At 40.8% G+C, this 27343-nt stretch overlaps 1 protein-coding gene across 9 annotated transcripts in view; it reads left to right on the top strand.

Moving 5' to 3' along the window:
* The window catches only part of LOC120860244, a 60918-nt gene extending 49821 nt beyond the window's left edge, over positions 1–11097 (top strand). For 4 of the 9 annotated variants that reach the window (XR_005720286.1, XR_005720279.1, XM_040236046.1 and 1 more), the window contains 2 exons: positions 9799–9860; positions 10944–11097. Coding sequence is in view for 2 of the 9 variants with exons in the window: in XM_040236046.1 (XP_040091980.1) it covers positions 9799–9860; positions 10944–11054 (173 nt within the window). In the remaining 7 variants the exon portion in view is untranslated. Of the gene's footprint in view, positions 1–9798 lie in introns of all 9 variants that reach the window. The other 5 variants (XR_005720281.1, XR_005720282.1, XR_005720280.1 and 2 more) reach the window with 3 other exon arrangements.
* The last annotated feature ends 16246 nt before the right edge of the window (positions 11098–27343 follow it).

Below are 27343 nucleotides of genomic sequence, written 5' to 3'. Positions count from 1 at the left end.
TACACTTACATCTTTGAGCAGTTGTAGGAGTATTTCTCTATGATGAATTCCCAGAGGGTGAATTATTATCAGGTCAAAGGGTATGAGCACTTCATTTTTAATAGCTATTGCCAAATTGCCCTCCAATAATTTTATACCAATTTACACCCCAAACTACACTGTAAGGAGGAGCCTCCCCCCCCTACCCTTAGCAACACTAAAATCGGGCAATTTAGGGATGTCTGATGTGAGTTAGGAGTTAAGAGATTCAGCCTGTGGAGTTTTCTCCCTTTGTGAACCGCTAACAAAGACATCAAAAGTCTCCCCCTTTCCTTGATGAGCCCTCTGCTCTCAGTGAGCCAATACCCAGACAGACATCTAGCTAAGATGAGAAGCAAAAATTCTAACACCTGATCCTTGTGCCTAGCTGGATTAGAGATGATTCACAGTGAATATATAAGCAAATGTGTTAGTTCTATAATACTTAATAACTTAATCATGAAAGAAATATAAAGAGCGGTCTTGACTTGGACAGTACTGTTTTCATGTAAACAGCACATTTAATCTTGTAGTATCAGAATACTTACCTCTGCACAATTCCTGAAATTCACCCCAGTGTTTAGTGGAGCAAAGTCATTTGAAGAATCTATTCTTTAAAGGTATGTGATAAGTGACTCTGACTCAGCCCATTTAAGAAGAGCTCCGTTTACCAACATCCAGTCTAAAGGAGCTCATTCTGAGGATTACTATGGTTTATGTGTCCAGAATTAGGACCACGGGGCACTAGACTGGGAAGAAACTTCAGGATTTATCCAGTCAACAGATTTTGAAACTCTAGCTCTACAAAGCCTTGATGTTGCTTCCAGGAGACACAAGTTGACAGAGGAGTAAGGTGGAAGGTCTTAAAGGTTCATGGTATTCTAACCCTAATTCCACAGGAGCCTCACTTCGATCTGCTTCATATGGTTGGTTATACAGCATGTTATCTGGAGCAAGCCAATCCCTTCCTTTCCTCATCTATAAAATAGACATGAGAGCAGAGCATGTTAAGAGTAGTGAATTTTAAATTAAATAATACTATGCATGTGGTCATGTATGGATGTGAGAGTTGGACTGTGAAGAAGGCTGAGCGCCAAAGAATTGATGCTTTTGAACTGTGGTGTTGGAGAAGACTCTTGAGAGTCCCTTGGACTGCAAGGAGATCCAACCAGTCCATTCTGAAGGAAATCAGCCCTGGGATTTCTTTGGAAGAAATGATGCTGAAGCTGAAACTCCAGTACTTTGGCCACCTCATGTGAAGAGTTGACTCATTGGAAAAGACTCTGATGCTGGGAGGGATTGGGGGCAGGAGGAAAAGGGGACGACCGAGGATGAGATGGCTGGATGGCATCACTGACTCGATGGACGTGAGTCTGAGTGAACTCCAGGAGTTGGTGATGGACAGGGAGGCCTGGCGTGCTGCGATTCATGGGGTTGCAAAGAGTCAGACACGACTGAGCAACTGAACTGAACTGATGCATGTAAAAGGCTTCCCTGGTGGCTTAGACAGTAAAGAATTTGCCTGCAATGCAGGAGACTTGGGTTTGATCCCTGGGCCAGCCCAGTGCCCTGCACATCCCAAAGACTCAATAAATGTTTACCAATTTATTATGTATGATTGTCCTTTGAAAATGGATTCTGCTACTAAAACATACAGTTTGAAACCACCCATTTATTTGTTAGTCTTTCGAACAAGGTCACTCTTTCAGATGGAGTAGTGTTAAATTTTATTTCCCAAGTTCTAATCCAATGATCCTACTCTAAGACGCCGGTCCACTTTCATGGAGACTGCTGGAGGCGCTGAGAATGATTGGCCTCCCACACACCAGGTGGTTTCACTCACAAACCAACCAGCTAAGATCACACCTCCTCTATCTGCATTCCTATTGATTCATAGAAGAAATACCAATGTATGGAAAAAATGGTTTTACTTGCCTTGTGGGAGAAGGCCCCTGCAGGTTCACCGTAAGAAATGATCATGAAGGTTGGTTAAAAATATTACCAAGTTGCCATTTCTTCCATGACTATGAGGACAATAGAAAGGAGTTCAGAAAGGGACACTTAAACCTTCTAAGTTTGGCTGAAGTTTCCCTTCTTGGCCAGATGTTTTTAAAAGGAAGAACTCAGTCAACAAATGTACAGTCTTATCAAGCATTTTCTTAGGAAAGCTTGTCTTTGTGTAGGGGAAGTTTTCCTAATGAATCACAGACATGAGGCTAGAGGGGGAGAATGTTTTCCTCTTTGAATGGTCCAACACAAGACTGAAATCCAGGGAGTAAAGAGGAAAACCTTCCAAACTGTGTGTCTTTTCTACCCAAGAACGCCTTCCATGCCCCTCACTGCTGTTGTGGGAGAGCCAGACGTGGGTTTGGGGAGGGGCTTCTCTGTGTCAGGGCCATTTGGGGTCTGTGCTAGACTTAGGAACAAGCAGACATAAAAGCTGTAGAATTAAGGGTTGAAAACAGCATTTAATGAAACCCCTCCCTCCAGACGCTCTTGATCAAAGTCTCTCCTTGCACTAAGACAACCGATCTACAGTTGCATACATAAAACTTTGGCAACACTCTGTCCTCATGGTTTTCAGCAGAGGTTTTTAGACCTCTGAAACTGGGCATCGTCCCAGAACTGAGATCCAGTTGCATTACGCATACCAGAAGACACACCACCACAGCCGAAGCCCGTGCAACCACTTTCTTTTAACCTCGCGTCTGTGAAAAATTACTTTCCAAAAAAATAAGTGAAACCCGATGTCTTCTCCGGGTGGTTATTTTTGCGCCTATGAAGTCAATAAAACTCTCCAGATTTATTAGACAGCCCTGCTGCGGGAGACAAGACCACTTCCTATTCCCCAGCAGAAATGTGTGCCATTCCTTTCTGTAACCTTCTGACCACAGGTTTTCGTTTTATTCATTTCTTTTATTTTTTCCCAGAAAATTTGTCAAAACCTTCTAAGATAAGTGGCTTGGCCTGCACTAAAATCCCAAACTCTGGCATCCGAAAGTGACAAAATGAACACATTTCAGGCTCCTCTAGCTTTTCTTCTTTCCTTCCTATTTTAGAGAGACCCCCGTTTCTTTTCATCAGAAACAGCAAGGAGTTTGGCTATCTTTCCATCAACCTCTCTAAACACTGAATGTAACACCTACCAAGTTACACTCCTGTGGGCATCCACTAACCATAGAATGATGACCATGATAATGACAACTGGAATCGGTTCTATTTACTGAGCCCCTACTGTATATGCTGGGGTTCTCCTGTATGGAGATTCAAAAATGTAGGGGATGATATACATTCTTTCCAGAGCTTAGCATTTACTTGGAGAAATAAACATGTAAACAAATATAAGTCATTTAGTGTGACAGATTTCTTAATAAACAGAATCATATGGGATATAAAGACCAGAACATAGAAAGGTAATGATGGCTTTCTCAGAGGAGATGACTCTTGAGCTATGTGTTTAAAGATGAGTTGGAGTTTATCAGATAAACTTGGGGTAAGGCATGTCATACAGAGAGGCTACCAACTGCCAAGGACCAGAGGTGTGAAATAGCATGCTACCTGTGGGACCTAAGATGTTCTGTTCAATGGGAATGAAGGTCAAAATGTTGTAAGCAACCTGTATTCATGCATGAATGTGGGTAGGCTTTTTAGGAGAAAGGGAACTACTGAACAGGATAAAGATTTGGCGCAATTGTGATAGCATGTTCCACAGAGAGAGCTCAAGGGGTTGAGTGCTATCCAGGAGGGAAATGAAGAAAGCCTAAACCAAGCCAGTGTGATGGTAATGAGAATGAAGATTTAAGAGTGATAGCAAAACGGAAGACATTAAAAGGTCATAGAATGAAGATTCTCACTCCAGAATGACTATTAAGCAGTTGTATTTCATTATTTAACAGTGAAAATTACTTCCAAAATACTTTTAATATTAAATTATTGACTCACTACATTTCTTTCTCCATTTACTTCCAAAAATGATTTGCAGTAGGAAAGAGATTGTAGCAGCAGCCAGGACCACCATGTGTGACTATGTAACCTTGGCCATCTACAAACTGATGAAGAGCATTTGTAGGGAATCATCTTTAGTTCAGTTATTCTGAATATCATTTAAAGAAATTCATACCAGCACTATCTTGACTAGCTTGAATTTTGATTATCCTCCTGTTAATATGAAACATTTATCTCAACTTAATTGGTACTTCCTTGGATGATAACTTCTAGTTCAATTACTCATATTTTCAGGGAACTGAGAGAGAAGGTGGGGCTTCCCAGGTGGCTCAGTGGTAAAGAAACTGCCTGCCAATGCAGAAGACAAGAGATATGAGTGTGGTCCCTGGGTTGGGAAGACCCTTTTGGAGAAGGAAATGTCAACCCACTCCAGTATTCTTGCCTGGAGAATCCCATGGATAGAGGAGCCTGGCGGGGTACAGTACATGGGGTCATGAAGAGTCAGACATGGCTAAGTGTACATGCGTACACACAAACACACAAACACACATGAGAGAGAGATAGAGAAGGTATTCTTGGCTGCTGCTGCTGCTGCTAAGTCGCTTCAGTCGTGTCCGACTCTGTGCGACCCCATGGACTGCAGCCCACCAGGCTCCCCCATCCTTGGGATTCTCCGGGCAAGAACACTGGAGTGGATTGCCAGTTCCTTCTCCAATGCATGAAAGTGAAAAGTGAAAGTGAAGTCGCTCAGTCGTGTCCGACTTTTCGAGACCCCATGGACTGCAGCCCACCAGGCTCCTCCGTCTATGGGATTTTCCAGGCAAGAGTACTGGAGTGGATTGCCATTGCCTTCTCTGATTCTTGGCTACACCTACTCATTTGGTTTTGGCAAAGGAAAGAAGATGAAGTGCAGCATTTTGGGAATCAGACTCTTAATATGGTCCCTATGAAACTAAGACATACCTAAGCTCAGGTTTCCCAACTGTATAATGGACCAACATTAATGTCTGTCGCATAGTTTTGATGTAAGAATTAAATGAGCCGATGAATAGCAAGTACTTGGCACATAGTAAGGTGACAGGTCTTAGTACTCTCTAGGCTGTGCTCGGTGCTTGGAATATTTTGCTGTTGTTGATTTAGTTGCTAAGTTGTGTCTGACTCTTAAGCAACTCCAGGAACTTGTAGCCCCACCAGGCTTCTCTGTCTATGGGATTTCCCAGGCAAGAAAACTGGAGTGGGTTGCCATTTCCTCCTCCAAGGGATCTTCCCAACCCAGGGATGGAACTCATGTGTCCTCCTTTGGCAGGCAGATTCTTTACCATTGAGCCACCTGGGAAGCCTGCTTGAAATGTACTCCTTATATTCTTCTCATTTTATAGAAAAGGAAACTTAAGCTTTCTGAGGGCCTTTATTTATCTTTGTATTTCCAGTCCATAGAACAGCATCTGCCTCAAAACACCTAAATGTCTTGCTAACAGGGATTGCATAATAACTTGTCCAAAGTCAAACATCTAGTAAATAGCATGATTAGTATTCAGACCTATGTCTGCATAATTCCAAGGCTGGTGCTCTTTTAATAATTTCCCAGTTTTATTGTATAAAAAAGGACACGGAAGCTGATTGAAGTGCTGCTTCGTACCTTTGTTTACTACTAGTTTTCAAATTATTTAATTGCCATCCTTTAGGGTTCTCAGTGTGTGCTAGGCTGGCCAAAAATTTCATTCAGGTTTTTCCATAAGATGTTACAGAAAAACCCAAACGAACTTTTTAGCTAACCCAATAGTTTCCATTCATATCATTTAAAGGTTATTTCCAGAGCATTTCTACATGGGTCAAGATCATGGTTTGTATTTTTTGCTTGAGTCCCTTGAGTCCCATTTCACCTACTAGAATCTACAAGAGACACTTCAGCCTTAACATCTCCAAGCCAGAGCTCATCTACCAGCTGCCCCTCTTCCTTCTCCAAAATTTACCCTCCAGAAACCCTGCTTTCCCTTTTGTTTTGGTAGATGACATGTTCTTCCACCCAGGCACTCAAGATTTTAGATTCAATCTTTAACCCTCCTATTTTCCTTACTCAACTGGTCACCAAGTTCTATTGTTTCTACCTCAAAAAAGGTATTTTCAGATCTGGCTTTCCCTTTTCATCTCAGCTGCTACAGTCTAATTCAGTTCAGAGGTCCCTCCGTACCTGTAGGGGATTGGTTGCAGCCCCTGGCCTCTGCCAGAATACCAAGCTCCATGGATGCTCAAGACCTTTATATAAAATGACATAGTATTTGCATATAACCTACACAAATCCTTACATATACTTTAGATCGTCTCTAGATTACTTATACCTAATAAAATGTAAATGTTATATAAATAGTTGTAAATACAAAGTAAAGCTGTGTAAATTGTTGCTGGCAAATTCAAGATTTGCATTTTGAAACTTTATGGAATTTCGTATTTCAAATATAATCTCTGGATACAGAGGGCTGAATGCACGTCACCATCTTTTGCTTGAAGCGTTTGGACAGCTTCCAAATTGACTTTCTTACTCTCAGTACTTTCACTCACCAGCCTTTTGAAGGCAAGACGATCTTTCTCTAACTTAGAACAGATCAGACACTCTCCATCTCTAAAACCTTGGGCAGTGCCCCTCACCTTCAGCTTAAGAGGTTATACTCACTCCTGTGTAATTATCTTATTTAAAACTGAGCCCAGTCAGATTTTCCTGCCATTCTTCTCATGTGTCCTTGGCTTTAGCTCTCCTGAACCACTTGCTCTTCCGCAAATGCTGAACACACCGTGGGACTGCCTTTCTTCCAACTGCTTCCTCTGCCCAGAACGACCTTCCTCTCCCTTTTGGCCTTGAAAACTCCTGCTCATTCCTTAAGGCTCAACCCAATATCACATCCAGGGTGAGGCTCTTTTCACATCTCCCAGTTGACTCAAGGAAAATTAATTTTCCTTTGCATTCAACAAAACGCTTCCAACATTTTTATTAAAGTTAGTTCTTTATGTATTAATGATCCATGGAAACTTAAGGGCAAGGACTACTTAATTCATTGATGTAAGCTTTATCCCAACATAAGGCTAGTTAAGGTTTTATTTTTTTTCTGTTTAAGGGAAAAGACCACATTGTTTGTTTGTTTTAATAAATGATTAATAGTGTAATTGGGCTTCCCTGGTGGCTCAGCCAGTAGAGAATTCACCTGCAATGCAGGAAATGTGCAGGAGACACAGGTTTGATCCGTGGGTTGGGAAGATCCTTTGGAGAAGGAAATGGCAACCCACTCCAATATTCTTGCCTGGGAAATCCCATGGACAGAGGAGCCTGGTAGGCTATATCCACAGGGCTGCCAAAGAGTCAGACACGACTGAGCAACTAAATAATGATAACAACATAAGTGGTAAAAGGAAGATGAGTCAGATATTTGAGATTTTGGTCTTGGACATGGTACATACTCAACATACGTCAGTTAATCCATGAACACCAGGGATTCCCTGGTGGCTTAGATGGTCAAGAATCTGCCTGCAATGTAGGAGACCTGGGTTCGATCCTTCTGCTGGGAAGATCCCCTAGAGAAGGAAATGACAACTCACTCCACTATTCTTGCCTGGACAATCCCATGGACAGAGGAGCCTGGTGGGCTATAGTCCATGGGGTCAAAAAGAGTCAGACATGACTGAGTGACTAACACACACACATCCATGAACAAATCTACTTTATGAATACTTAACCTCCCTCCAGGCACAACGTTGCTTAATAGCAGAGGTAAAGAACAGCTATGACAAGGACAGATTGGCCTCAGGATCATATGAAATAGAAATCCATTAAAGCCAGATCACTCCTAATATGTTTCTTTCGACTTGAAGGCTTTCCTACCCTGCTATGGGCCACCTTCAACATAGGAGGTTTTAAATGTTTTAAAACCTTTCTTAGAGTTCTATCCATCTCTTTGTTTAAAACAAATTTTCCTCAGTCCTTTCCAACCTGCCAGAGAACCAACATTTTCTTGAAGTTATAGATTGCCTATAATCGCTGAAACCTTTATCTTTTCCTCCTCTGTATGTCAACTTTGTAAATGAGTTTTTCTTTTCTGTTGTAGGAGAAAACGCTAGTGTAAAGAACCATAATACTAAAAATATCAAAGTTCCTGCTTCTTAGGGTATATAGTCTATAAATTCCTCTTGAAAGTTATTCAGTGGTTTATAGGATCATTGAAACGCAAGTCGGGTCTCACTGGATAAGGAGTCAGAGACTCTAGGTTCTAGTTGTAGCCTATATCTAGAGTCACTTGAGTGATAGTTGGGCAAGTCACTTAAAACTCGAGGTTGCAAATGTGGAGCACCTAGGCCAGACTTGGACCACAGAAGTGTGTTGTTTAACCCTTATAGTGTTTGAATGAGGTGACATTTAATTGGGAGATTCCATATAAGAATGTAGGTTTATATTTTCTCTAAAGAAATCAGATCTGGCCACAGGGGTCCCAGATTTCTACTCATTTTGTACTAGCGGACCCCCTGAGCCCTTTAACATGGCATGGGGCCCCATGACTTCATCAGTTTCTACTGACCTTTAGTCTGCTCTACACAGAGGCAAAATACTGGTTTTTGTTTGTCCATGCACTTGTACTCAGAGTGATATTAAAAACATTTAACTACTAAGGCATGGGACTCACCCATTAGAGTGGATTACCTCTGTGCTAGGTACAACATCCCAGGGATGCCCTGTTCTCCCTAGCTGCTTGACTGTTGGGGGAGGCTCAAGAGCTCCTGGGGCAAGGGCAAGGGTGGCATCACTGAGTGGGCTGAGAGGCTGAGAGCAGTCTCCAGATGCCGAATACAGTATAAGGACTTTGCTGACTGCAGGAGCACATCTCCTGAATTTAAGCTCTGCTTGATCTGTTGTTTTCTTTGATAGATATATTCCTGTACCCATGTCTCTTATTGAAAACAAGTAAATGAAAGAAAACTAGATTTTTTTAAAAAGGCAGAATGGTTTTTCTTGCCCTTGATTGACTTGTTCATTTACCAACTGGCCGCTACAGCATATGAGTTTGATTTCCTGGTACTAACCAATCTACAAACTCTTTTCCAGCCTAAGCATAAGGAACCTCTAATTTTATCCATTTTATAAATGGAGTGAAAATTTTGCAAAACATCTTGAAGAATTTTGCAAATCATTGTACAGAGTTTATATAAGGTCTAAAACACTATTTGAAATAACAAATCACCAATAAATTATCTCCATTTTCTTATTGGGCTTTTCAATTTTAAAAGTACTCTGATGTTCTTTCTTTTCTCAATTTAGCCATGGCTATTTTTCAAATGGAATTAATGACCAAAAGCTAGCCTCATTCTCTAATTACAGTGAGAGACACTAGACAGGAGTCGTTCCAGACACTGACCCATCTTGGCTCAGGGAGAGGCTCTGGGCAGTTTTACTATGTGCTGGCTTAGTACCTGGGGCCAGGAAACATCTGTTAGAACATGCGGTCCAGCGGGTGCTCTGCTTAATTATAAAATGGCATTGCAGAGTCCCTTCGAGTTGGCTGGCCTTAGCTTCTAATGCTATACGATCAAGCAAAATACAATTCTTGATGTTCTGTTAACTGAATAACCAAACTGAGTATTGCAATGCTTTAAGAAGAGTGAAAAAAGTTAAACTTTTGTCCTCGGGGTAAAAGTATGGGGAAAAAACGAAACAAAGAAATGATTTCTAAAAGCAATTGAGAAGCTTAGATCTGAATGGGTATTCCTTCGATAGGCAATGGGGGAGCTGAGGTAGGAATGACTCACGCTTCTAGAATGAACTGTTTATATAGTGCTTCCTCCTCTTCATTCCAGGGATCCTGTTTGGAAGGTCAGGGACAATGACAACTGAGAAGAAAAGGCAGAACTGGAGAAGAGTGAGTGAATGCTGGGAGCATCCAGAGTCCTTCACCTTGACACGCTTCTGCACTGAGTTTATCAATCAGTTATGGCCCAGGACTTAGGGTTAATATTTGGAACACATACACGGGAATTCTTCCTAATGACATGAAACTCTTATTCGTCCTTACGAGAACTTACCTTCCCAAATCCTCTTATACGGTGATGAGAGAACAGAGCCTATTGTCAGCAGTGTCTGCTGGAGTACCTTTGGTCTCATAGCTTGTAATCACTTCCAGACCAGGGTATATTTATGATTTACATAATGTTATAGAAGAAGAGGTCTTAAGGGTTTTTTCCTCTAAATCTTTCTGAATTATTATTTTAGACTCATTGCCAGGTTTTTTTTTTCTTTTAAGGAGGAAGTTGATGAACTTTTAAACATGTCATTACATGCTCCGAAATAGCAACTCTTTGTTCTTGCAGAGTTTCTTGTGGAAATTTTAGGACTGTGTGTGTGTAAGTGAGTGAGTGTGTGTGTGTGCGTGTGTGTGTATTTAGAAACAGGTAGGAAAGGAAATGGGTGAAAAGGAACACTTGAGGTTCACTGATAAAATTAAACACATATTGTGTGTTTCTGTTAGAAGAAAAGCTGGCAGATTTGGGAGAATCTTACAGAACATTTGGAGTAGGTTTTGGAAGGGCAGCTGTATGTTCACTTCTCATCATGTTTCAGTAATTAGGGGTGGGAGCTGAAGGGTTAAGCCCTAAAGCAAGAAAATATCTCTAGTTCAGAAAACAAAGGGAAACTTGCATATTTCTGAAGATGACATTGGATCAGCCTGTGGATTTCAAGCAATTATGCGATATTATGATCCCCACTGAGCATGCACTAGTTGGAATACTGTTCTTTCTATTTCTCCATATCCCGGGGTTGTACACTGAAAGAGCCCTGTTCAACTTCGCATGTCAGAATTTTGAAGGAAAAATTATAGTAAAATATGTTTAAAACAGTGGGGCCTTATGTGAGTGAACACAACATTTTCCAAGGCTTTCAAAAATCCTTCTGTTAAAAATATGGTTTTTATTCTGTTTCTTATAATTTTTTTTTTCCTTTTCAGTCAAGCTTTTACCTCCCCTCCTTCCTGGAGAAAATCAGAGAGAAGTTTCAAAGGATATCCATAACACAGCCTACATTTAGGGCCTGGGGATGTACAATGGATTTGTTTTAAATGAAACACCCCACGTGGAAAATAAACAAGGGAGAAAAGTTCATCTGTGGATATACCTTCAGTTCCAACAACTGTGGTGACAGTCACACTGTCTGAGTAAATGTCCCCCAGAGTCATCTTGAGAGCAAAATGATTATTAATTGAGGTTTCTGTGAGTTGAAAGATGGGTTGTTCATAAAGGGGAGCAACTTTTCTAGAACTCGAGAAACTGAAGACTCAGCTCCTGGGTTGTTCTAAAAGGTGAGGTGTCTTTTAAAAATTGAATTAATTAAAAACATAATTAAAAACAAAATAAAACAAAAAGCAGGCACAGCAAAGTATACAGATTAGGAATGATGGTGAATGACTTTGATATTTATTTTATTCCATGACATTCTTTCTCTGAAGGAGAGAAGTAATTTGTTTGATCAGTTAGGGAAAGCATGTCGCTGTTAATGACAGAGATCCTGTCTCTGGATTGCTGGGGCTCATAGGGTGATTTCTCAAAGCCACCAGGGACCCAGGCTCTTTCTAGCTCTCTGCCCTTTCATCCTGAGGCCAAGATGTCCCTCTAGTCATTGTATGTTCTCTCCAAGCATGAAAGAGGAAAGGGTAAGGCAAAAAGGAAAGCCCTCCTACCCTGATTAGTTCCCTTTAAGGAGCTTCCACAGAAGCACATCGGAACATTTCCACTTACAATTCAGTGGCCAAACCTTTGTCACAAGGCTGTACCTAGCTGCAAGGGAACATAGGAGATGTGGTCTTTCAGGAAGAAAAATTACTCTCCTAAATGAAATCAGGATTCTATTACGGTAATAAGGGACAAGCAGGTATTAATGTGAAACTTGAGGTCTCTATCATACTCATATAAAATATCCTTAATGCCAGTATATAATCTAAGAATCACTGATGCTTCTGTTTGAATTATATGGTGTTTAAGGCATTAGCTTAACAACCCAATTTTGCATTGAATTGTCTCAGTACACATGGCCAAATTGAATTCTTTTATACATCTCTGATCTTTTTCTCCACTATTAGTGAAGTTTAAGCTACAGAAGTTGGGAAGTACATAGCTAAGGAGCAGAAAATTCCATCACTCTTGAGCCTTCAAATTTAGCAAATAGTTCCTTGTCTAGATATTATCTTGATAAATGATTGCATCTTCTGCAATCTTTTTCTTCCCCATACTACTGGAGCTTACATTTCCTACATTATAAAAAGGTGAACATTTTAGAAAATTTGTGGGTTCATAATTAGAGAAAAGGAAGAAAATATGAAGACTGGCACTAACTTAGAAGACACTATTTCCTGCATGGTTGATTATTCTCCTGTGAATTTCTTCACTCCCCTCTTAAAATTCTACCAATTAAAGATTCACTTTGGTTCCCAGGCATCCCTTTCTTAAAATGTCAGTTAATAAAAAGAGTTAAAGTTATTAGTCATTCAAAAATCAGTGCCAATTACTTTAATCGGATTGCTTTCTTATTGGCTATGATACAACTTCACTTAATGGGAGGTATTTATTCATCTAGTTTATTTATCTTGAAAAATAATATACACTGGTGGCAAAAAATTCAATCTGAACAAATAAATATACTGTGTAAACAAGTCTCCCTTTCACCCCAGATTCCAGGATTCATTTCCTTGGTGATGGAACAGTTACTAAACATTTCTTGTGAGCATTATCTAGAGACATATTCTGCGTGCAGAAGCATACATAGGTATAAACACACATATACATGCAATGCAAATATATAAAAATCCTTTTGTTTTACCCAAATGATCAAATATTTGTGTATATTATTTTGGAACTTTAAATTAAAAAAAAAAGATTATTGAAGAATTTTTTTTTAATCAGCGTATACACCTAGTACATTAGAAAAACTCTGCTAAAATAGCAGTTTTTAGGACGGGAAGTGATTCTGTATTTATGGAGCATGGAGCATTTGACTTTAATATTTTATTGTGAAATAACTGTGTCCTGGGGCCTATGAAGGAGAACGTTAAGAGAAAGGAGAAGAACGGACTGGCCTGGAATCTTAATTCCCGTGTGTGACATTGTTCCTACAGAAAATAATGTTCTAAGTTCTTAATAATTAAGTTGAATACACATCTAATTTCCCTGGAATTGACCCCATTTATGCTTGTTGTCCTGGCATACTGTTTGACCACTTTCATCTTCCAACATGGTCCCATTTTGGATGATAATTATGTAATCACTGTTGTAATAACAAGTGGACACATTAAGTATTTAGAATCAGCTGCAAAGATTAAAAAGGCACCTGGCAGCAGGGGTTTCTCTACTTGGGACCCTGCTCGGCTCCTTACGAGCGTTAGGATCTGGGTAAGTTGTTTCACTGCTCTTTGCCTCAGCCCCCTCCGCTTTCTAAAGGGAATAGTGACCACCTCAGAGTGGAGTTACAAATGCTCAACTCATGCCTGAGAGGGGCTCGCCACAACGTCTGCTCCATGCTTGCGTGCGCTCCTGCTCAGTTGTACCTGACTTTCTGCGACCCTGTGGACTATGTAGCCCACGAGGTTCCTCTGTCCATGGGATTTCCCAGGCAAGTGGGTTGCCATTTCCTACTCCAGGGGATATTCCTGACCCAGGTATCAAACCCACACCTCCTGGTAGATTCTTTTACCAGTGACCGCCTGGGAAGCCCCACTTTATATGTAGGGTTCAATAAATACTACTTATTATTTTCACAATTTTCCTCCCTTCACCTGCTAGACCACTTCATTCTTACACTGTATAAAACTCTATGAACTGAGATTCATTTAAAGGAGCAGTCATCATCTTCTAGTGATGGACTGTGGTAAAGACATTTAAGAAGAAAAAAATAGATGAGTACAAGACAGTGATTGTTGATTGGAGGGACCCATCTCTCCCGCCCATCCACAGCCCTACGGAAGAGGGACATCAGAGTGTGGTGTGAAGGTACAGCAGCACTTTGAACTTCAGACATGATTTGATTTTGGCTTTGATATTAAATGTTTTTCATTTTTAATAGCATTAGAAAAGGGTGTGTGCATTTTCTCTACCAAAGAGGAGATGTATTTGAAATGAAAGGGAGACACTGTTGTAGCCACTTGTACTTCACAAGCAGAGCTGTATTTTCTGTTGAAGAAACTACTTCGGAAAGAGGGCTCATGAGAACTTATAATCAGTCATGCAAGATGCTACATCTTAACATCATGCGTAACTTTCCATATATTTACTATTTCCCCCCAATGCATCCCTTAATGGATCTTCTTCTGGCAGAAGCTACATATCAAGCAATGAATGCTGACTGTTTTTCAGACAACCTGGAAACCCCTGAGGACTTTTCAGTTCAGTTCAGTACAGTTGCTCAGTCGTGTCCAACTCTTTGTGACCTCATGGACTGCAGCATGCCAGGCCTCCCTGTCCATGACCAACTCCCGGAGCCTATTCAAACTTATGTCCATTGAGTCAGTGATGCCATCCAACCATCTTATCCTCTGTCGTTCCCTTCTCCTCCTGCCTTCAATATTTCCCAGCATCAGGATCTTTTCTAAGAGTCAGTTCTTCACATCAGGTAGCCAAAAAGTATTGGAGTTTCATCTTCAACATCAGTCCTTCCAATGAATATTCAGGACTGATTTCCTTTAGGATGGACTGGTTGGACCTCCTTGCAGTCCAAGGGTCTCTCAAGAGTCTTCTACAACACCATGGTTCAAAAGCATCAATTCTTCTGCACTCAGCTTTCTTTATAGTCCAACTCTTACATCCACACATGACTACTGGAAAAACCACAGCCTTGACTAGGCAGACCTTTGTTGGCAAAGTAATGTCTCTGCTTTTTAATACGCTGTCTAGGTTGGTCATAACTTTTCTTCCAAGGAGTAAGCGTCTTTTAATTTCATGGCTGCAGTCATCATCTGCAGTGATTTGGGAGCCCCAAAAAATAAAGTCTGCCACTATTTCCACTATTTCCCCATCTATTTGCCATGAAGTGATGGGACCAGATGCCATGATCTTCGTTTTCTGAATGTTGAGCTTTAAGCCAACTTTTTCACTCTCTTTCACTTTCATCAAGAGGCTCTTTAGTTCTTCACTTTCTGCCATGAGGGTGGTGTCATCTGCATATCTGAGGTTATTGATATTTCTCCCAGCAATCTTGAGTCCAGCTTGTGCTTCTTCCAGACCAGTGTTTCTCATGATGTACTCTGCATATAACTTAAATAAGCAGGGTGATAATATACAGTCTTGATGTACTCCTTTCCCTATTTGGAACCAGTCTGTTGTTCCATGTCCAGTTCTACCTGTTGCTTCCTGACATGCATACAGATTTCTCAGGAGGCAGGTTAGGTGGTCTGGTATTCCCATCTCTTTCAGAATTTTCCAGTTTATTGTGATCCACACAGTCAAAGGCTTTGGCATAGTCAATAAAGCAGAAGTAGATGTTTTTCTGGAACTCTTTTGCTTTTTTGATGATCCAATGGATGTTGGCAATTTGATCTCTGGTTCCACTGCCTTTTCTTTAACCAGCTTGAACATCTGGAAGTTCACGGTTCACGTATTGCTGAAGCCTGGCTTGGAGAATTTTGAGCATTACTTTACTAGTGTGTGAGATGAGTGCAGTTGTGTGGTAGTTTGAGCATTCTTTGGCATTGCCTTTCTTTGGGAAAAAGGCCTTTTAGGGAAGGTCCCTGGTGGCTCAGAATGTAAAGTATTTGCCTGCAAAGCAGGAGACCTGGGCTCAATCCCTGGGTCGGGAAGATCCCCTGGAGAAGGTGAAGGAGGAAACAGACAGAACAGGCTCCATCTTGAAAGCAGGACTCCATCTTGGGCTGGACTGTGGGCTTTGAGCTCTATGCCCAGTATCTATGGAAACGACATACCAACTGGAAAACCAGGCCCCCAGGATGGAAGAGCCCCAGGGCTCATACCTAGACTCTTTGTTGCTTAAAAGAATACCCTAATTATCTGTGTAACCGAATAGAATCATAAATTCTATTATGCTTATTGGGGTATGACCACAGGCCTATTGATAATCATCCACTGTTAGCTACCTAGGCTTAACTTTGATTGTATCTTTCTTTTCCTTTGTTCAGACTAGTTTCAGGGAATTTGGGGAGGTGGGTTTGGTCATGTACACTTAGGGTATATAAGGTTTTCAGAAAAACTGGTCAGGATCCTTTGCTAAGAGGAGCCTATGCCTTGGGCCCGCTGGTGTAATAAACCGCATTCCACTATCTGCATTGTCCTTCTGAGTGCGTTTGTTTCCCAGAACGCGTGGCTACAACAGAGGAAATGGCCACCCACTCCAGTATTCTCAGCACAGAGAATCACATGGACAGCGGAGCCTCGTGGGCTACAGTCCATAGGGTCACAGAGAGTTGGACACGACTGAGTGACTAGCCTTTAAAGGAGCTTTGACTGGGAGGAGCTATTCAAACAGCAGGAACAGGTACTTTCCCTTCATATTCATTTTCTTAAAATTGAATTAGATTTCTATGAAAAGCTATTTTGTAGAATAACAACCTCCTTATGGGTTTACCAGCTGAGACATAAAAGGCTATTTGTGGTGAGCTGTAAGTTCTGAATGCAGGTGAAAATTCCCTACTTGCTAGTTATTTGAATGATAATGAGAATAATATTTTACATAAACCTGACCGTTTTAACCAGGGATCTTAAAATCCTTAGGTCACTGTGGTATATCATCATTTTGACTCTGGGTGAGAAGGTTGCCTGAGAGCTTGATTAATTTTCAAATTACAAAATTCCCTTCTCTTCCTTCTAAAGTAATTTATTTTAATTAAGGTAAAAAAAACATCATGTGATCCTTTGAGGGCAGGATATAGGAATATTTCTGGCTTCTGCCATTACTTCTTATCCAAACAAGGTACAATTTTCTGGATATTTTTGCAAAACAAAATGAACTCAATTCGGTAACAGTCTCACCTCTGAGCTACAGGTTAATGGAAAATTTTAAATAAGCTCTTAGCACCACAATAAAGAAATAAACAAACAAAACAAACTTCCTTTCACCTAGATCAAGAATGCATCTGAGTCTTTAAACAAGGGGAAACCTGGAAGAAGCAACCAAGGAAATCCAGCTTAACCATACTCCTTACAGTGGTACAGGGGTTACAAAACGTGTACTGAGAGCTTGAGGGCTAAAGACAATCAGCCAAAAACAAACCAGGGACCAGTTGTACTTGCATCAGATTTTGATCAAATGAACTGGTGATATAAATAGAAAAGTCTACTGGGCAGGTCAGAATGAAAGGGAAATGGCTTTACTCATTTGAGCTGATCCTTAACTCATCTGTCTCGAATACAGAAGATGAATCCTCCCGAAGTCCAGGCTCTTTCTCTCTCACTGTACAAGGGAGACAATGAGAGGGAGTTCTGCCTGAGAAATGCCATTGCACCCAGACAACCCCTGCCTGGAACCTCATGCCAGATCCCTGAGTCATTGACAAGAGCAGTGATAGAAGTGGTACCATCTCTGCGGCTCTCTGCAGGGCTTGGTGTTTTTCATCCTAGCATCTGATCCACATACCTAGGCTGCAGAGAAGGCTTTTCCATCCCTACTTCTCAGAGCAGGAATCTGAGTAATGCACACAAAGCCACACAGCCAGAAAGGGGCAGAGCAGGAACTCATGCCCAGATAGTAGGGAGCTAAGTGTTGCCACCAGCCCTCCTCGCCTGTCCCCGCATCACCCAGATCTCAGTCTCACTGGGGCCCAGGTTCTCTGACCCTGGATTTTGCTCACTGTGGCCGCCTGATTTCCTGGGCTATAGGTCATCAAAGCATCTCCAGAGTGAATCACTTCTTAGCAGCTTTGGGTACAAACTGCAGTGGCTGGTTTAACGCCCCCAACAGGGCAAGTCTCACTCTGTTTGTGGTTTGTGGCCACTTCTGACTGGCCCACAACTTTCATTTTATTTCAATTTGTTCCTGTTCCTTTTTTTGGCTGAGAAACGGGGTTTCACATCTTGGCCCTTTGTCCTCTTGCCCCTTGTGAAGAGCCAACTGATTGTAAAAGACTCTGATGCTGGGAAAGATTGAGGAAGAAGAAGAGAAGGGGGCGACAGAAGATGAGATGGTTGGATGGCATCACCAACTCCATAGACATAGTTTGAGCAAACTCCGGGAGATAGTGAAGGACAGGAAAGGCTCACATGCTGCAGTCCCTGGGATTGCAAAGAATCGGACATGACTTAGAGACTGAAAATCAACAACAACCCTCTCTTTTATTCCCAATCAGTAGCTTATCCTCATTTAAAAAACAAAACAAAACCCATGGACCTCAGTGCTCGACCCCAGCATTTATTTATGACTAAAACCCACTTATGAGCAGGTGGTTGTCCCAGCAGCACCGATGGACATGTGAAGATTGCTGTAACTAACATCATCCAATAGAACCTTCCTGATGGAAATAATTATAATCTGCACTGTCTCACACAGTAGCCACCTGAAATGAGGCTAGTGTGACAAAGGAATTGGATTTTTTGGTTGAGTTTTAATTTTAATTTCCTTTGTCCATGGAATTCTCCTGGCAAGAATACCAGAGTGTGTAGCCATTCCCTTGTCCTGGGGATCTTCCTGACCCAGGGACCAGACCCAGGTCACCTGTATTGCAGGCAAATTCTTTATCATCTGAGACTCCAGGGAAGCCTCTTAATTTAAGTAACTAGTGGCTACTATAGTGAATAGTATGCACAGGATGGGCATCCAAGAATTGTTGAAAGATGGCTACATTTCTGGATATCTCAGGATCTTAGGTCACGTCTGGAGCTTACATCTGACTTCTGGGAAACCCAAGGAAGGGCTACTTCATTAGTAGCAAGTCCCCAAGGATCCAGAGTCATGTTTAAAAATAAAGACCTAGGTTGGCTTTGAACTGGACATAAGAATGGTCGAAGAAGCAGGTCTGGTCTAGTTGGGACCAGAACAGTCTGTGGGACGGGAGATTAGGTCAAATTATAGAGGGAAACATGCAGGACGAAACTTTGACCTTTTTACTTACTAGCTGTGTGATCTTGGGCAAGTTACCTGCCTTCTCTGAGCCTTGAAATTCTCATCTGTGAAATAGAGAATAATCTAATAATGATATAAAAATGCCTGTTTGTGGATCTTCTAAATTTGATGTGAATAAGTACACTATTGTGGATGCAAAAAGCGTTTTCTAAACTGTTGCTACGTACTAAGTTGCTTCAGTTATGGCCAACTCGTTGCAACCCTATAGACTGTATCCCGTCAGGATCCTCTGTCCATGGGATTCTCCAGGCAAGATACCTCTCTTTAAATAGTAATTATCATTATTCTGGGCCAATATCTGGAAGATCTAGGGAAGCTGTATGCACACAAGGTGTAGGATACTTCCAGGTAGCTGGTGGAGCTTTGTAACTGACAGCAAGTGAAAACACTAGGGGAAAAGGGGATGTAGTATAAGTGCAGGGGCAGGGGGAGCTCTGTCCCAGGCTCAGGGAAGGTCAGTGATGTACTGGGGTTCAGTGTGGTTAAGGTGCCACATCAGGCAAGGAGACAGGCAGTGAGAAAGCCCCTGGAAGTGTGGGCCCATAAGAATGTAAGTTTCCAAAGATGATGACAGCAAAATAGTGGCTTACATGTAGCAACCACTCAACAAATATTTGGTGAATGCACAAATAGATAAATAAGTTTCGAGTGTCTTAAGTCCTCCCAACTCAATCCACTTACAGAGGGGAATGAAATAGTGGTGCCACGATGTTTGGCACAAAGCATCAGCCTTTCATGTCTGTTTCAGCTGGAAAAAAGGCAAAAACCCTGAGCATTTGCTGTGGTTTTTACAAGGGCATTTCAACTAAGCTCTTGTTCATTTCTAACTATGTGGTTTGTCTCCCTTATTATAATCTACAGCATCTGAGGGCAGGGACAAAGTCACCTGGCTCCTAAGAGTTACCGAGGAAGTGTTTGACTTATCTGTCTGAGAGTTATAATCTAGGAGACACTTCTCAGATGACAATCCTTTTCAATGCCAAGAAGAGGCCTCCAGACGAGCAGATGAATGACCACACCACTTCAGAGAACACAACAGAGAAGCTGAAGCTTCCATCCAATTGCTGACCATACCAGGCAGACAAAGAGCGATCCCAGAGAGAGAGGAGATGGACATCCCTCCATTCTGGTTCCGGTTTATCAGGACGGTGAGTTGACAGAACCACTCTTCCCACTAAAGTATAAGTGAGCACTGTGAGGCGAGGGATAGGACTGTGTTGTGCTGGCTACTAGGCACACAGGAGCCCTTCAGTAGGCAGTTGCTTAGCACAACCTATTTGGAATATAGTTTGGTATTATCGAGTAAGACAGGTACACCCAGGGGAGAGTGATACCACTCCTGGGACTACATCTTTAAGAAAGTCTTGCCTAAGTGTATCAGGTTACATGTGCAAGAAAGTTCAAAGCAGTACTGTTTGTGAGAACCCCCAGATGGAGACAACCTAAGTGTCTTTCGATGGGAAAAAAAAAAAAGCTGTGATATATTCCCTTAGTGAAATATTGCACCACAACAAGAATAATTGGCATAGATGAACCACAGTTGCAAGACTGGAGATATGCATTGAAAAGAGAATGAAAGTCCAGAAAAGAAAAAGCAAGCAAGAAATAGAAGAGAGAATAGAAGTTTCTACAGACAGGGCAACCCTGTGATATTAGATGTGTTACTTACTGAGTTTCTTGGGCTGGGTATCTGGAAGCCTTCCCAACAGTGTACAAGTTGGGAAGAAGCAATGAAGAGATATCAGTTTAGCCTTGGGCTCAATAAAGCAATGTGTAACTATTAAAAAGAGGATTATTGGGCAAAAGGAAGATGACAGAAATTGAAAACAAGAGGTAACAGGCTTATTCCATTCCTGAAACACTTCCTAACAGCTTAATGAAAAAGAGCTTGGGAGCAAATTCATTTAGAAATGTCTGTAATCTGTCACCTATGTGAAGTTTAACTGCTTAGTTAATCTGTGAACAGTTTTATTCATAAAATGGATACTGAATTACTCTCAAGTAAATCTTTTATTAAGGATCCAATACTGAAATAGAAGTGGATCCTAATATACCATTGATTACTCTTCTGATGCCCAAAATGGGTGGATCTGTTTGCCTTCTAGGTTGAGAGGAAGGAGGTATCCCAGAATTAATAATTCAAATAGGGCTGTTATACCAGGAGGAGAGAAAAAGAGTGTCAAGGCAGTGTTAAGAATCTGGGAAGACTGCCAGCAGAGTTTGCATGATTAGGGTGGATAAAAACATAAAGAGAAATATGGTCCAGTGAGTATTGATCTGTTTCCTTTTCATTTTTAAAGGGTGGTTTACTTTTAAACAAAATTGTTGTGATTTTCTAGTTACTATAAGAACATAGATGATTCACAGATTTCTTTTAAAATTAAGAGTTTCTGTAAGCAGCATGCTAACAATCAGAGAATTTGATCCTTATGCCTTTTTTTAAAAAAGCATCTTTTATGATGGCAGAGAACGCAGTCTGAAGATTTCCACGGGACCCTCTCATCTATGACCACCTTGCAGAGCGTCACCTACATTGCCATATCTAAAGCCCATTAAAATTTACAAATTAAAAGCCAGTGGGAAAGAACATAATCTTGGCAACTGCCTCTTGGGAAATTTTACAACTGCAAGAGTGCCATGGAAGAGTGCTTTAAATACCATCGTGGTTCATCCAATCTCCTCACAATTGTATAGGAGGGCATGTGGCCAAGGCCTTGCAGGGAAGAGACCAGGGTGCCCGAGCTTGTGATTGGCTGGGGACGAGTGATGCTAAGCGAGCCACTTAGCCCACTCTTGCTTCATGAGGAGTACGCCACATGCTTCTTTGCACATTCTTTTAAATCCTCGTGTGGCTGGCATTTGGAAAAATATCGACTGCAACCAGACGTGGCAATCCTGATGACAGCTCTTGAAATCCCATCTTTCTCACAGCAACATCTACTGTCGGCTCCCCACCCCTGTCACCAGAGAGCCTTCCCCACCCAAGCTGTGCTCCAAATAGAAAAAATTTCAGATGTACTTGTTTGGCTGCCTCCTCTAAAGGCCTTGACAAATGCTCAGGTGGTAAATGGCCGGAGAGAAATGCTGCTGATAAAATTAGTTCAAATATTTCACAGAAAACAAACCCGACACCATCATGACACTTGATAGCTCAGCGCTTCCGAACCTTTCCAAGCCCTCTTGCCTTCAAAGCCCAAATGTCTCGTTTTAAATTGCCTTTATTATTTTCCCTTCCCAAAGCCCATCCTTGCCACCTCCTCCCTTCAAAAAATAAAATAAAGAACCAGATGGTTATAGGATTGTCCACCCCAGAATTTTAGATTACAAATAGCTGTGTTGAAGGTTAATATCCAAGGTCAGGTGTTATTAATATCTATTTGAATTTTGTTCTTCTGGTCTATGATATCATCTGAGTCACCTAATTGATGTATAACATGGTAATCCCAGACCATCATTCATATTCCTGAAATTCTATTCAGGGCTCGATATCAAACCCTCTCTTTAATACCCTATTTGGTTTTGTCTGATCAGTAACCTTACAGCCCTTCCTCTTATCTCCTCCCGACAGGTAACACTATACCTGATGTCCAAGATCATTTGATTGATTTTTTACCCTGCCATCTCCTTTTCCTACATTTTATTGCAGAAAAATATTTAACCACTTTCTTTCTTTCTTTCTTTCTTTCTTTTTTTGAGAAGTATTTCCATGAGATTTCTCTCCCCAAAGCCTGTTCTCCACTTCGATTTTCTGGTAAATTGCCTCTTGAAGTTACACAGGGGTGCTAACTTGTCTATATCCCATATGAGGCATTTATTTCTTCTATGTAGCTGAAAGTCTTGGGCTCAAACTGCCAGCAGGAGCTGACAATCCTCAGGACTTTCTATGCACATACCACACTAAGGGCTATGATTCTTACCTAATCTTCACAATAATCCTATGGGGTAGCTGCCATTATTTTCCTCACTCAGCTGATGAGAAAATCGAGGTTCAGGGAGGTTTCAGAAACTTACCCAAGTTCATCCAGTAATAAGTACCAAACTTGGGAACTAAGATTTCAGTCTTCTATTTCTGAAGCCTGTGCTTATATTACTTTTTAGCTACTTTCCACTAATTATGAGGACTATAACTGATGGGCAGTTTACAGGATACAATTATTATACACAAGTGGGCTCGGTGATCTTTGCAAAACACGTATTAACACTAAAATTGTATCAGCATCTGGTATATTTAAAAACTTTTTTTTGGTACATCTAAAAGTAAAATTTATTTTTTTTTAACCATTTGGAGAGTAGCATGTGGTGATACAGAAAGTTCTTAATTAGAAGGAAGGAAAAACCATCAATATTCTTAGCAACTCAAAGACCACTATAGTTAACACCTTAATATATATTTCTTGCTACTTTTTTCTATGCATAATTTATATATTTGTGATCTTCTGTATACATAAATTTGAATCCTGTATTTCTTCATCAGTATCATAATAATCACTTCCCCAGAGGTATTTCCTAACTTTTTGGTTGCCATAGTCCCCTAACTGCAGTCAGAGACATAGTAAGATCCTGATAACACACGCTGAATCATAAGATAAAATCTAGTCATTCATTATTTTTAAGTCTTCATTGAATTTGTTACATTATTCCTTCTCTTTTATGTTTGATTTTTTGTCCATGAGGCATGTGGGATCTTAGCTTCATGACCAGGGATCAAACTTACACCTCCTACATTGGTAGGTAAAGTTTTAACCATGAGACCACTAGGGAAATCCCTAATCATTCGTTATTAATTTCATCAAGTTATTGAACTGATAATACATATGCTTATTCAAAATTTCAAATGTAGAAAAAGATAAATAGAAAAGTCTGCCTGTTATTCTTGACTTACAAGGATACCTTCTGATACAAAGTTTGAAAGTACAAGCTCCTAGTTTTATTTACTACCCACTTCTTGGACACATACATCTGAATAATTCAGTTCCTTAAATTCTGGACTCAAGAAATCAAAGTCCAAAGAGATATTTTTCCTCTAGCAAAGGTCCATCTTCTGAGCTTTTGTCTTTTGTCCTGGAATTTTAGGTCTTCAGGTAAGTGACAGACCCTTCCAAAGAGCCATACCTACAGAACTCAGTAAATAATCATAATCCCATACACACAATAATTCACATTTTAAAGAGATGCACACATAAGGGACAAGGAAAGAGTTTCACTCTCATAGAGTAAAACACAAGATTCCACTAGGAAACAAAAGGAGCCTTAAAATTTCTCTTTGCTACAGATCAGTGCGTGGCGTTCAGTATAACAAATGTTGGTGTTTCCATATTCATGCATTTACTGTACTGTTCAGGCAAAGTACCAGCACAGGGGAAGGCAAGCTTGGAGATCTGAGATGAATGTTTTCTAGTGTAGATTCTCAAAGTCTGTTCTATAGGATAAGAGTATCTTGGGCTGTTATTAGATGTTCCACAGAAAAGGGAGATTCCACAGATGAATCTTGTCTGACTCTTTGCGACCCCATGGACTGTATCCTATTAGGGTCCTCCATCCATGGGATTTTCCAGGCAAGAGTGCTGGAGTGGATTGCCATTTCCTTCTCCAGCACAGATGAATAAGTATATATATTTTTAAAAGAAGGAAATGAAGGGTGAAATGGACCAAATAATTGCTTTTGAACTGTGGTGTTGGAGAAGACTCTTGAGAGTCCCTTGGACTGCAAGGAGATCCAACCAGTCCATCCTAAAGGAGATCAGTCCTGGGTGTTCTTTGGAGGGAATGATGCTGAAGCTTAACTCTAATACTTTGGCCACCTCATGCGAAGAGTTGACTCATTGGAAAAGACTGATGCTGGGAGGGGTTGGGGGCAGGAGGAGAAAGGGACAACAGAGGATGAGATGGCTGGATGGCATCACTGACTCGATGGATGTGAGTCTGAGTGAACTCTGGGAGTTGATGATGGACAGGGAGGCCTGGCGTGCTGTGATTCATGGGGTCGCAAAGAGTCAGACACGACTGAGCGACTGAACTGAACTGAACTGAAAGAGTAGGACCCCAGAGGGCACACTTTGGGAAAAGATGTGGCATTCTGGTAGCTTTGGCACTAAATAGGTATGTTTTGGGACTAGGTGACTAAATTATTCAATCACTGTTTGGCTCAGCTTACTTAGGTTATTATGAGAAAATAAGTTTTTACAACCATTTTGCCAATAACTATTAGAAACAGATCTTGAAGACTTCTGTAACCTTGGGTTCAGACCCGTGTTCTTTTCAATACGGCTACACTGTTTAGAGTGGTGAGCATGGTGACAACATTCCTCTAGTATTCTTGCCTGGGAAATCCAATGGACAGAGGAATCTGGCAGGCTACAGTCCATGGGGTTGCAAAGAGTCAGACACGACTGAGCACGCATGCACCACTGAGATACTATTACTAGGTAAAACGAGGCTCAAGTGTTTTCATTGGAAATATAAACTAGAAAACAAAAAACTTTTAATGAAGAATAATCCTAAAAATAAAAGGTAAGCTATAGCTTGCAAATACATATAACCAACACAACATTAATATCCAGAAAACAGACGATGATTGCAAATCAGTAAGAAGAAACAATTCAATGGAAAAATGAGCAAAGGACAGAAACAGCCAATTCACAAACCACAAACATATGCCAATAAGCATATGAAAGGACTGCCTGCTTTATCAAGAAAATGCAAATTAAAACAAGATATCATTTCATGTCTACGAGACTGGCAAAAAATTTCAAATCTTGCAACAGAGGCATGTACAATTATTTTGGAGAATAATTTAGCAATAATTATTGACTAAAATGTGCTGACTCTAAAACGCAGGACTTTGACATCTAGGTACATTTCACATATTAGGGGGCAGTGTTTTCCAACCCCCTTTGTATCATGGCAAGTTAGAGAATGATGATACTTATATAACACACTGCAGGTAATCTGATGGGGGTTGCTCACAGCAGGAGGTGACCCATCCAGGGGTCTGTGCTCCCCTTAGGTCCCACTTGGCTTCCCTGAGGGCTCAGGGACCCCAGATCTCCTACTCAACAGTGAAGCACTGCTGCACCATTGGCCGGAAAGCTCTGCCCTAGAGAAGTATACTCAAAGAGATAGGTACAAAAATGTCTACCATAGAGTTTTTAATATACCCAAACCAAAACAAAACAAAGTGGCTACAATAGCTTAAAAGCTCATCAGTAGGGAAATGAATAAATAAATTATATTATACAAGGGAATACCATATAGCAGGTAAAATTCATGAATTTGACTACAGGGATAAGTTGCAAAACCATAATGTTGAGTAAAGAAAGCAAAATGCAAAAGGATCCACATACTATATATCAAAATATATGCATGAAAACTGTAAGCCAGTCAAAACTGTAGATACTCACATATTTGTTAGGTAAAGATATGAAAATATGCATGGGCAGGGTATTACCACCTCCAGGGTAGCAAATGCCCTTGGGAAAGAAGAGATGGCAATGGGATTTGAAAGTGAGTGAAAGACTCAAATGATATGTGTGTCATCCTATATCTTAAGAAACAAAACCAAATGAAGCAAATGTGGCTAAAAGTTATATGCTTCCCTGGTAGCTCAGCTGGTAAAGAATCTGTCTGCCATGTAGGAGACCCTGGTTTGATTCCTGGGTTGGAAAGATCCCCTGGAGAAGGACATGGCAACCCACTTCCTTCAGTATTCTTGCCTGGAGAATCCCCAGGACAGAAAAGCCTGGTGGGCTATAACCCATGGGGTTGCTAAGAGTCAACACGACTGAACAACTAAGCACAGAGAGACTCAAAGGATATGTGTGCCATCCTGTATCTTAAGAAACAAAAGCAGATGAAGCAAATGTGGCTAAAAGTTATGTGTTAAATCTAAATAGTAAATACATAGGCTTCTAATATAATTTCACTGTATTTTTTGTGCATTTGAAATATCTCAATTTTTTTTTAAAAAAAAAAAAGCTAGATCAATGGTTCCAAACCTGGAAGCATATTAAAATTACTGAGGAGTTTAAAAAATTTCCCATGCTAGGACTACATCACACAGATCTACTAAGTCAGAAACTTAACATGTGGAGCCCGGGTATCAGTATTATTGAAAACTTCCCCAGTTATTCCAGTGTGCAGCCCTGAGTTAAGAATCACTGAATTAGATGATCTCAAAAGCTTCTTTCAAATAATATTCTCTAAGTATTTTAATTGTACTGTTTCTTCATATGGTTTCAAGTGAACACAACTGAATGAAAAGGCTCTGTTAATTATTCACTGAGACTTTTCCTTCTA

This window comes from Oryx dammah, unplaced genomic scaffold (genome assembly GCF_014754425.2).
Source record: "Oryx dammah isolate SB20612 unplaced genomic scaffold, SCBI_Odam_1.1 HiC_scaffold_11050, whole genome shotgun sequence".
Taxonomy (NCBI): Eukaryota; Metazoa; Chordata; class Mammalia; order Artiodactyla; family Bovidae; genus Oryx; species Oryx dammah.
This window is presented reverse-complemented; position numbering and strand designations above follow the sequence as displayed.